The sequence below is a fragment of the Leguminivora glycinivorella genome, chromosome 25 (genome assembly GCF_023078275.1).
Source record: "Leguminivora glycinivorella isolate SPB_JAAS2020 chromosome 25, LegGlyc_1.1, whole genome shotgun sequence".
Lineage (NCBI taxonomy): Eukaryota > Metazoa > Arthropoda > Insecta > Lepidoptera > Tortricidae > Leguminivora > Leguminivora glycinivorella.
The window spans coordinates 1,159,243-1,172,202 of NC_062995.1; the positions used below are offsets into that span (position 1 = coordinate 1,159,243).

A 12,960-nucleotide genomic window follows, 5' to 3' on the forward strand; every position below is an offset into this window, starting at 1 on the left:
ACATACATCATCGTCATACTACTCATACTAAGGATTGATCTTATTCAACCAGACAGGGTACACCAAATACATCTTCCTCGGACGCCTACCCGCCCAAGTGGATAGTCGAGACGTACCGCCACACTACGGCACGTCTGTCTGGAGCTCGGCGGGTGTGAGGACGTGCTGAACTGTCAACACCCTCGTACCTATCATACCGACTCTTCTGGAGAACTCGTCTTCCAGGATTGATAACAGTGAGGGCCGTCGGCGTACCTCTCGACCCCCGGCGACCTCGTCTTTCCGGGCTGAGCCAGGTACGCCGCCGACGTGCCCCTCGACCCCCGGCGACCTCGACCCCCGGGCTGAGCCGAGCACGCCGTGGACTTGCACCTCACCCTCTGGCGATCTAGTCTTACCAGGATTGAGAACAGTGAGCCGTCGACGTACCTCTCGACCCCCGGCGACCTCGACCCCCGGGCTGAGCCAGGTACGCCGCCGACGTGCCCCTCGACCCCCGGCGACCTCGACCCCCGGGCTGAGCCGAGCACGCCGCGGTCTCACCATGATTGAGCATGCATGCTTATTCTAAGTGTGTCTACCTGTCACTTACCGGCACCTTTAGCGTGCCTTGTCTGCTTGCGCCTCTGGAGAACTAGTCTTCCAGGATTGAGTACCATACTTACTATTTAGATAGACAACTCGGCACCTAGTGGCACCTTTAGTGCGCCTTGTCTGTTACTAAGATAATCGAGGTAATAGCCTTTAGTTAGATATGGAAACAATTGTAAGAGATACCATTACACCACTGTGAGCCACCAAGTATAAATAAATACTTAGCTTTAGTCGTCTCTGCAATATCTGGATAGCACGTGGATCACTTCACTGTGTGTTACACTTTTAAGTACTGGCGCGTTTCTCGCGCCTCGTGGAATGTCTACGTGGCACGTAGTTTGACAACTTTGAGATACTTACTATGGCTCCACCCAGAGGGCGCCGCCAGTGTTGCCGCAGGGGAATATTCTTGGGGCTCTATAGTTTCGCGTTGGTCGCGACAATAAGCTCGAAAAAAATGTTGACACACTTTCGAAATTTATTGCTGAAAACAAAAGTTTTAACAAAGAATCTGTTAATAAGAAACAAGAATATCAAGATCCGAGGAGATACAGCAGCGAGAAAATATGTAAGGAAACTTCAGACAATCAAGGCAATCTTGAATCAAATAGCTACGTAAAGACTAAACCTAGATTGCTAATCTTGTCAGACTTCCATGGAACAGAACTATCATATAATCTATCAAAAATCCGCAAAAAAGATTATGATGTCTATACAGATGTGGTTTACTTTGGAACAACAGACAGGGTTCTTCAGAATCTCAAGGAAAAGACCGAGGATTTTACAAAGAGTGATTGTGTGGTAGTACTGTGCGGCGGAAGTGATTTTGGGATTAATAGTACTGATGTAGTTATACAGCAATTGGATGACGCGGTTAAGTCATTATCTCACTGTCATGTAGTAATATGCACAATACCCAATAGCATTAATTCCGATGCGGTTAGTTTTAACAATTATGTAACTAAATTAAACTTAAGACTGATAACATTAGAAGATAAATATGACAATTTACATATAAAAAGTATAGATGAAAAACTTAAGGACATGGACTACAAGACTGACGGATATAAATTAAATATAAGTGGGAAATACAAAATTGCACTAGCTTTAAATGAAACATTAAAATGTATAAATGAAAAACATTATAATAGTCTAAATTTTTTATAACTACTTCTATTCCAGCTGGATCGACACAATACTCCGTAATGCACTTAAACATCAATCGCCTTAGAAACAAGCTGCTAAGTCTAGAAGCTTTTATAGAATATGACATCATAACCAAACCTACCATTATTGCTATAACAGAGACATGGTTAGAAGAAGACGAATATAAATCAATATGTCTTCCAGATTATCAGGTAGCAACACAAACAAATCGTATTCTTTCACGAGGCGGAGGAACACTCATATTTATTAGAAAAGACCTTCGAAATAAATTAAAAATAATAGACATGTCAAATTTTTACTTGGAAAAGACATGTGAAATATGTGGAATTACAGTAGACCTTACTGGGATTACTTACCACGTTTTTGTTGTATATCGTAGTCCACAATGTAATCCGATCTTATTCATAGAAAGGTTGGAAAGTTTTTTGTGTAGCTTTGATAAACATAATATTATTGTATGCGGTGATTTTAATATTAATTTATCTGATGACAAATTATTGGCAGCGAAAAAACTAATCCAAACATTTCTAGAACATAATTTGAAGCTGACAATCACCGAACCTACTAGAAGTACACAAAAGTCGGCTACAACAATAGACAATATATTTACAGATTGCACGGATACTGACTCTGTCATTTTGCCTTGTTCATTCTCAGATCACGATGCTCAGGTAATTTATATAAAAGGTCAAAATGTAGACCAAAAACCTGCGAGGAAAATAATTATGAAAAGGCATTATACTAAAGAATCAAATGCTAAATTCTATGAAGACTTAAAAGAAATTAAGTGGTATGATATTTTGCAATCACTAAATTGCAAGCAACAATTAGACAAATTTTATGACGTCATTTATAATTTGATAGATAAACACTACCCTGTAAAAAAAACCTTTGTACAACAACAGTCTAAAAAATGGGTAACAAAGGGTATAAGGAAGAGCAGCAGGACTAAACGTCAGTTGTATTCAAAATTAAAAAGGAATGCTCACGATGAAACCCTAAGATCACATTTAAACCTGTATCAATCAATTTTTAAGACTACGCTTACTACGGCTAAGAGATTACATATTAAAAAGTCTATTGAAAAATCTAAAAACAAATCAAAAACTACGTGGCAAATAATAAAAACCAACACAGGCAAATATAAATCAACTATAAGTCAGAATTTGATCTTAAAAACAGATAATACGATATTGCAAGACCCTATGACAGTATGTAACACTTTTAATGACTTTTTTATAAACGTAGGCTGTGATTTAAAAGGCGCAAATACGGACCCAATGGCATTCAAACAATTTCTTTTTAAAAAACGCTTAAGTAATTGTAAGTCTATGTTTCTTCGTCCAGTAGATGAGATAGAAATTATTAGAATTGTAAAAGGTCTAAAAAATAGTAATTCATGTGGCCCTGACAACTTGAACACCGCACTGCTGAAAAATAACATAGAACTACTTTGTATTCCACTTTGCCACATCTTCAACGAGTATTTTAAAGAAGGTATCTTTCCTGCAATCCTTAAAACAGCCCGTGTAGTGCCAGTTCACAAAAGAGGCTGTAAATCAGATGTTAATAACTATCGGCCCATATCTCTATTATCCGTCATTGCGAAAGTGTATGAAAAATGCCTGGCAGAACGGCTCGTTAAACACCTTAATGATAATAATTTCTTATCAATGCATCAGCATGGGTTCAGTAAGGGTAAAAATACCATATCTGCTATGGTGGGTTTGGTTACAGAGGTCATTGATAACCTTAATGAAGGCGATAAATGCGCAGGAATATTTTGTGATCTAAGCAAAGCTTTCGACTGTGTTGATCACAAAATATTAATTAGCAAGCTCGAATATTACGGAGTACGTGGTTCTGTCCTAGATTTGTTTACATCATATCTTAGCTATCGTACTCAGTATGTCGAAATTAAAAATATTGATCAGGCTGGAAGGGAAGTACTGAATAAATCAGAACAAAGACTGTTAAAGTGCGGCGTCCCTCAAGGCTCAGTACTTGGGCCCTTACTGTTCATCATCTTTATTAACGACTTACCGGACTGTTTGCCTTGTGGGACCCCCTATCTGTATGCAGACGATACTAGTATCATTATAAAAGGCACTAGCTCTAACGATCTGTGCCATAAGGCTATGCTGTGTTGGGATAGTATAGAAAATTGGTTTAAGGCTAATGGCTTGCAATTAAATTTAAACAAGAGTAATTATATGACTTTTAGACGAGCAGTACACACCCCCGACTATTCCATTGATCTGCCAATTACTAAACGTGACAGTGTAAGATTTCTTGGAATAGAATTAGATCCTTATTTAAAATGGCATGAGCACATAGAGATATTGCGTAAAAAACTTGCAAGTGCATGCTTTTCATTAAAATCTCTGTCAAAACTTACCGATATAGAAACATTAAAATCAGTATACCATGCCTATTTTGAAAGCATCGTTAGGTACGGCATTGAAGTTTGGGGAAATTGTACGCAAGCAAATCAAATCTTGTTATTACAGAAAAAAAGTTTAAGACTCATTGTTGGTTACTTTCCAGAAACGCATAGAGACCTTTTTGTGGAGAATAAAATCCTGACAGTTGTAGCTTTGTACATATATCACATTAGTATGTATGTGTATAAAAACATTGACTTATTTAAATTGACTTGTCAAGAAATGAATTATCCATTAAGGCGTAGGGTGCAACTAGCTCTACCGACGTCAAACTATACGCATTTTAAAAATAGTGTCTCTAGAGTATCATTAAAAATATATAACGAACTAGATGACGACATAAAGAATGCTGAAAATGTTCAACAATTTAGTAAAAAACTTAAAAACTACCTTATGTGCAGGCCTTTCTACAGCCTGGATGAATATTATACTAGATTTTTTGACTAATCCCTCTCATCTTATTTCATTTAGCTTCATACAGGTTTTTACAGTTTTCTGGTTGACTAATTACTACTTAAATTACTGCTCGTATCATTTAATCATTTAATGAAATATAGGTGATTAGATAGTTCTTAAAATTTAAATCTATAAATGTGACATCTTTAGGTTAGGACAGTTATCATTATCACCCTTTTGTCAATCTTGATTTCATGTTGAATGTTATGCATGATTTAGGCTAAGTTTATTTTACTGTATACAATTTTGCATGATACTCGTATCTTATTGAAGCAAATAAAGAAATACCAAATAAACCCTTAAACATTACAAGACATTCGCAACTATTGAAACAAATTAAATTATATTTTGATTTGAGTTTTTTAAGTAGTCACACTACTATACATTAAAAAATCGAAATAAGATGTCATATATTAAAGAAATAATGACGGACACTACCAATTGCGAATTCAAAATTCGAACCGGCGTCTTTGGCATACGATTTTTTTACTCACTTGAGATGATATCTGTAGGTCTTTCTGGAGCTGAACACCTTGCCACACTCAGCACAAGTCGGTTTCTCAGCTAACACCTCTTTACTCCGGGTTCTAACTTTCTCGTTCACACCCTCTCCCTAAAAAAGTGGACCGATTTTCATGAAACATGGCTAAGAACACTCTAGACTAACTCAGCTTTAAAACAAAATAAACTAAACCTAAATCGGTTCATCCGTTCGGGAGCTACGATGCCACAGACAGACAGATAGACAAACACGTCAAACTTATAACACTCCGTCGTTTTTGCGTCGGGGGTTAAAAATGAAGTCAGTAAATATCAGAATCTGTGAGAATCAGGTCTTTTAGAAAAACGGGACGTATTTTTCACCACACCAACTGGTATAGACTCTTCATCATCCTCCTTGCGTTATCCCGGCATTTGCCACGGCTCATGGGAGCCTGGGGTCCACTCTGACAACTAATTCCAAGATTTGGCGTAGGCATTAGTTTTACGAAAACGACTGCCATCTGACCTGCCAACCCGAAGGGTAACTAGGCCTTATTGGAATTAGTCCGGTTTCCTCACGATGTTTTCCTTCACCGAAAAGCGACTGGCAAATATCAAATAACATTTCGCACATAAGTTCCGAAAAACTCATTGGTACGAGCCGGGGTTCGAACCCGCGACCCCCGGATCGAAAAGCGCACGCTCTTACCGCTAGGCCACCAGCGCTTCACCTGGCTTCAACTGGTAAAGACTCTTGATTATTCATAACAGATAGCAAAATTGCATTTTATCCACAAGACTGCAAAGTAATTTCATACAAATTTTAACTAGACATCTTAAAAAACCCCCGTGTGGTGACGGGTCAGAATTTCACCACCCCCTTTCTTCCCGTGGGTGTCGTAGAAGTCGACTGTGGGATATGGGTTAAATTGTGGCGTAGGCGAGAGGCTGGCAACCTGTCACTGCAATGTCACAGTTTCGTTTTCTTTCAACCCCTTATTTGCCAAGAGTGCACTGAAGCTTTAGTAGTTTCATGTGCTCTGCCTACCCCTTTATGGGATACAGGCGTGATTGTATGTATGATTGTATGTATCTTAAAAAAAAAATCTTAAGCAGGATCTTACGTACATAATACCTATAAATGATGATTTTGAATCATACATATTTAATAAATTGATGGATTTGATTTAGTTTGATGTTTTAAAGTGGAATTTATTTGTATAATAAAAATACATTATAATAAAACATTAGGGACATAAAATTATCTTACAATAAAACTAAACTATTAAATCTAAAATTAAACTTAAAATAAAATAAAAATTAAATTAAACTAAATAAATCTAAAATTAGTAATCTAAATCTGTTTTAAAGTTAGTAATATTTTATTCGTGTTGGTGTGGTGAAAAAAATTGTGCTTGCCGGACGGCCATTTTCTATATTTTTATTTTCATCCATACTAATATTATACTTATAAATGGGAAAGTGTGTGTGTCTGTCTGTTTGTCCGTCTTTCACGGCAAAACGGAGCGACGAATTGACGTGATTTTTTAGGTGGAGATAGTTGAAGGGATGGAGAGTGACATAGGCTACTTTTTGTCTCTTTCTAACGCGAGCGAAGCCGCGGGCAAAAGCTAGTATTTAATTGTTGGATTTGATTTAGTTTGATTGATGTTTTAAAGTTAGTAATATTTTATTCGTGTTGGTGTGGTGAAAAAAATTGTGCTTGCCGGACGGCCATTTTCTATATTTTTATTTTCATCCATACTAATATTATACTTATAAATGGGAAAGTGTGTGTGTCTGTTTGTTTGTCCGTCCTTCACGGCAAAACGGAGCGACGAATTGATGTTAATCTTTTAAGTGGAGATAGTTGAAGGGATGGAAAGTGACATAGGCTACTTTTTGTCTAAAGCGTTCCGTTATTGAGATACGGAACCTTAAAATGCCCTAAAGAATTAAACTTACCTTTAGATGATCTTTTTTGACATGTAAGTCCATCTGCTTTTTAGTGTCAAATGTCAGTCCACATTGAGAACACATACATTTTGCTTCAATCACTTTTTCCTCTGGTTTTTCAACATTGTCATAGTTATCAATATTGTCAAAATTGTGAGCTGCATTGTCAAAATTGTCAACATTATTGGTTGCTTTGTCTATATTGGCAGTATTCCTAATATTGTCAAAATTGTCAACAATGTCAATTTTAAAATCACATTCTCGATCGCTAAATCCGTCTGACAGTGGTTCTTCCAATTTCTTTTTCTTCTTTTTATTCCCTTTTATTTTTTTCTTCTTTTTCTTGCTTGGCTGTAAAGAAAAAAATGATAGTTTGATTTTAATACAAAGAGCAGACATCGCAACTTTTCTAGCATTTCGGTACAGCATGGTAGAAATCTGCAATTCCCGTCAAGTTTGTACATCTGGATCACATCTCCGATTTTGACAAAGATTGGTAGGCTGATAGAGTCCGTGATGCTGAGCAAGATCCACTAGGTTTCCCAAAATGTCCTAAGTTCATTATATGAAACTTTCCTTTTTTGTTACCGAAAATGTATAGAAATCTGGTAACAAGAAAGGAAGGTTTCATACAATCTACATCTTAGGACATTTTGGGAAACCTAGTGGATCTTGCTCAGCATCATGGACTCTATCAGCCTACCATTTTTTATCAAAATCGGTGACGTGATCCAAATGTACAAACTTATCGGGAATTGCACAAGTAAAGGAATGAATGAACATGTGTTTTCTAGGTAGATGATCAAGTAAGGCTCATTTTACTGTTGTTAATCCTAACTAACTATTCATGCTAGCTTCGGACATACACAGTGTTTTTATTGATCCCGTTAACTGCGCCATATAGTTAGGTCCATTATAGGAAACAGAATAGCATGGTTAGTTTTTTTAATTCGTAACTTTTTTCTGAATAATAACCATACACCTGCGATAGATGTTACATAAATTGCTGTTAAGAAACGGCCTTTGCGTGTTCGATATGCGATTGACATGTCATAGTTTTTTTAATCACGGTGTATATAGTCCTTTAAAGCGACAATGCTACACCAAAGTAAATAAATAGCGTAAGTTGTTTCGTCAACGGATAATGACATCCTATTTCAGCATTCTAAAGAACTACCAAAAGGAGTTAAAAATCCTTTAAAATATAAAATACAATAATTTATAAAAGAAACAAAAACCAAAATTTTCTTATGCACTAAATTATAGGAACATTAAGAGCCTTAGTAAGATAAATGTGTACCCATTACCAATCATTGAAACGTTTTTAACTCTAAGCCAGAATTTAAAATATGGCGTAACCGAACGTTCGGCTCGGTAACAGCTGAACCGAATGTTCGGCCGAATATTCGTATTTCGAAAAGTCCGTATTGGGCCCATCTCTACTTTGCGCTACGCTACATTGATATTACCTTTTTCAAATCCTCGGTCTTCTCTCGGTTCTCAGTCTTGTTCAAGTCTAGCTCGTTCACAAATGTCTCTGGTTCGCAATGCTCCACTATGGCGTCATCTACTTCTATCTGTAACATAAAATTGTAAATAAGTTTATTTGAAAAAAAAAATAAAAAAAAAATGGCACAAGTTTTTATCGCCGACTGTACGTTGTCGCTGGCGGTACCATCGACGAGCCATCATCACTCTCCTTGCGTTATCCCGGCATTTGCCACGGCTCGTGGGACCCTGGGGTCCGCTTTGACAACTAATCCCAATAAGACTTATATTGACCAGGATATAGACCGTGATTACCTTTTTGATTTTTGTCGAGCTCCCGATATTTCGACGCAGTTGCATGCATCAGGATCACGGAAAACTGACGAAGGCGGGTGGATGTTAAAGTTGCAAAGACAGCGCGCGATCTACCCTCCTTCTCGCGCGTCGGCTGCGTTCACTTTCATTTTTTATATCCCGGTCAATATAAGTCTAATGAAAATAACCGTGAATCATTCAAAACTCTTAACTAATCACAAGATTTGACGTAGGCACTAGTTTTTACGAAAGCTGCCATCTGACCTTCCAACCAGAAGGGTAAAACTAGACCTGGAATTAGTCCGGTTTCCTCGCGATGTTTTCCTTCACCGAAAAGCGATTGGCAAATATCAAATGACATTTCGCACATAAGTTCAGAAAAAAGTCACTGGTATATTAGCGAGGGAGGTAAAAAAAGTGTGGAATACTGATACAACTAACTAACATAGTTTCGGAGGTAAAAACTGAAAATAACAGCTTAAGTTACAATTATTATTATTATTTCCTTTATTTATTTTGCTTCTTAGGTTAAGCTTTTTATAATATGAATATAAAAGTAAAATACAAAAACACATACAAAACAATATAAAAAACATATAAACACATTATAAAAAACCTAACCTAGGGTGCCGCCAGCAGCGGGGCAGGGCCCAAGCTGCCGGTGGTTAGGGCTGCAGAGAGAGGAACCGTCGGACTATCCGCGCCGTGTCCAAGATCACCGCCTTCTGCATCTGGCCCTTGATCCAGCCATCTAGCGAGAGTCTCTTAAGATGTTGATCGAGACTCTTCGCTATGAGACCGTTCGCTGAAACGACTATCGGAACAATGATCGTTGAATCAACATCCCACATGGCGGTTATCTCGTGAGCCAAGTCTAGGTACTTACTGGACTTGTCCTTCTCGGCTTTCACGAGATTCTCATCATGGGGAATGGTGATGTCAACGAGCACGGCCCGGCGTTGCGGTCGATCTATTATCACAATGTCAGGCTTATTGGCTACAATAGTCCTGTCAGTGATAATAGATCGATCCCAATAGAGCGTGGCACGACCATTTTCAAGAACTGGCGCAGGCAAGTACTTGTAGTACGGTACTTCGCGGTCCACAAGGCCGTATTGAAGAGCAAGTTGCTGGTGAATAATCCTGGCTACGAGATTATGTCTGTGCAGGTACTCGCCGTTAGCAAGATGAGAACAACCGGAAATGATATGCCTGAGTGACTCTCCGGGACGGCGGCATGCCCGACAAATGTCGACCGTACCGTCCTTCAGGATATATTTCCGGTAGTTGTTCGTCATCATAACTTCGTCCGCAATTGCACAGGCAAAACCCTCGGTTTCTCCGAAGAGGTCCCCAAATCGTAACCAGTTCACCGATGAGAGCAGGTCTACATCGGGTCCCGTGAGGGCCTTGTAGAACCGCCCGTGTAGCTGCTTGCTCTCCCATACCGCCTTGCGGTCCGCAGCACTTAGTACCACAGGTTTGCGCCAGTTCTCTTTCGCCAAGGAGAGCGGCGTGAGGTGAGGAGCACCATCAGGTCTTGGGCGTTCGGTGCAAATAGTTTGAGATCGTCCATGTACAGAAGGTGAGAGATGACTTCACCCTCTCTCCGAAGCCGGCAACCTAGCCCAGAATCCTTCAGCAGCGTGCTGAGGGGATTCAGAGCTAGGCAGAACCATAATGGACTCAAACTGTCACCCTGGAATATTCCTCGCTCAATCCTTATGAAGTCCTGCGGGCCAGGGGGGTCATCCCTGCCTCCTGGTTGACGAAGGACTGTGGTCCACTGCCTCATACATGCAGCCAGGAGGGATATTAAAGCTGCATCAAGTTTATACAGCTCGAATATCCTTCTCAGCCATGAATGAGGCACCGAATCATAGGCCTTCTTATAGTCAATCCAAGCGGCCGAGATGGCCCCCTTGTTCCGCCGAACTTGTTGGCAGATGGTCATGTCTATGAGGAGGAGCTCTTTAGTACCACGGGACCCAACCCTACATCCATTTTGAGCGGGAGCCAGAATGTTGTTAGCGACAATATGCGCGTTAATTTTTGCTCTCAAAATGGATGTAAGGAGCTTGTAAAGTGTAGGCAAGCACGTAATGGGTCTGTAGTTTTTTGCTTCCGTGGTACTACCGGACTTATAGAGCAGGAAAGTAACACCAGTTGTTAGGGAAGGTGGGAGATTATTATTATTATTACTAGCTGCCCGGCGTACTTCGTATCGCCTTATACTTGGAGGCGCAAAACATGGGGCAAGGCAAAGAAGTGACCATTTTTACTTGACACAATTAAGTAGCTACATCATTAATTACATTATAGCGTACCTATTTAATATACACATACCCATAGCTGGGCATTAACTCTTTAATCCGTTAATCGTTAATTAACGAAGTTAACATTTCGATTAACGGATTAACTTTTAAGTTAACTCTAAAAAATGTTAACGGACTCGTTAACTTCCGTTAAATTTCTCCGAGTCCGTTAATCGTTAATTTAGCAGAGCAGCGCCGCGAAAAACACGCTACTGTAAAAGTCCGAAGTACGGAAAATCCTAGGATTTAACCGGTAAATCCCAGCTTTTACCGATTTTGATCGCCAAAAGCCCAAATATTACCTAAAGAATTGTTGTTCACATGGGTTCGCTTTTACCAACGTTGATTCGATGAATCCTAAGTTTTATCATGGCAACTGTTCTAGATTATACTGTGGTTCTAGTGATAGGGCAGCAAATTCGAGCCCAATTTAAGACCACATTCTCTTCCCTAGCTTCTACCCGGCTTCCGCCTGCTGTGATCTTGCAGCTCTCCTGACACAGTTCTTGGCAGTAGCTCAGGCAATCACTGCCTTCCACATGTAGCCTAGAGTTCAATAGGCTTGCTGTAATTCGGGCTTTTACAGTAATATAATACATTATAGTGGATTACTGATACAACTAAATATATACCTACAGTAAAAATATTTTTTTGTCACGCGTTAACGGATTATCGATTAACTTTAACTTACGTTAAATTTGTTGAAATGTATCGCATTAACGATTAACGAAGTTAACTTTTTTAGTAACGGATTAACGATTATCGAAGTTAAATATTTGATTAACGGTGCCCGGCTATGCACATACCTATTGAAGAGATAAGATGACTTACCTTTTTCCTCTTGTGGCAATCATCCGGTTATTGCGTTGTTTTAGTTACTAACTGTAATACTTTAAATTGCTTTTGAAATCAATTTGGAGTTTTATTACCATTCATTTAAAATACACCATTTAAGCTAGTTTATTCCAACTACAAAAATATACTATTTTTATTTTATCTCAAAACACAAATAGTACGTTGCTTCTGGAAAGTTATGTATGAAAATATTGGCATAATTAATGGAAGATTTTTTTTGATTAGGATATGTACATTATAGGCCGAAGTTATTTTTCATCAACCCTCCCCATCTCTCCCCCTCTGCGTCACCCCTCTTCCCCCCCTTAAATAGCCGAAAATGCGGTTTTTCGCGATTTCTAACAAAACAGTTGAAGATACAGAAAAAGCGTGTACAGTTGAAGATACAGAAAAAGCGCGTAGAAACAAAGTAATCCTTAATAAATTTACTACAAATCATTCATTGAAACTTTGGTTCTAGCACTTACAGTTTTCGCGTGATCCATCACGAAAGTTGGTCCTTTGCTGCAATTTTCTTTAGTGAATGTTAAGTTTTCTCTCAAATTGCTTACGAAATCTGTTTGATATTACTAAAATATTATAAACTGAAAATGAATTTCAGGGGGAAAAATCACTACCATGGGTGGAACTTGAACTCACGGCTTCTGGATTGAAACTCCAGGGCTCTACCAACAGCTACCAAAAGCTCATCCCCAGTCATCGATATACTATATGGATCAATGGTACTCCTAGCGACTACTACTGTGAAAATATTACGTCTTAAATAGTTATTGGAATTCCAAGACATATTGGAAATTCCACTCATGGTAGTGATTTTTCCCCCTTAATTTTATTTTAGTCATGTGTTACAATATTTTAGTCATATCAAACAAATTTCGACGATTTCG

At 38.7% G+C, this 12,960-nt stretch overlaps 1 protein-coding gene across 1 annotated transcript in view; it reads right to left on the bottom strand.

The window, feature by feature from the left end:
• Positions 1-12,960, bottom strand: part of LOC125239351 (zinc finger protein 184-like) — a 37,203-nt gene that overhangs the window by 19,866 nt on the left and 4,377 nt on the right. Inside the window, exons 4-6 of the mRNA XM_048146906.1 lie at positions 8,570-8,677; positions 7,110-7,451; positions 5,156-5,274 (exon numbers count right to left, since the gene is read on the bottom strand). Coding sequence (XP_048002863.1) covers positions 5,156-5,274; positions 7,110-7,451; positions 8,570-8,677 — 569 coding nt within the window. The remainder of the gene's footprint in view (positions 1-5,155; positions 5,275-7,109; positions 7,452-8,569; positions 8,678-12,960) is intronic.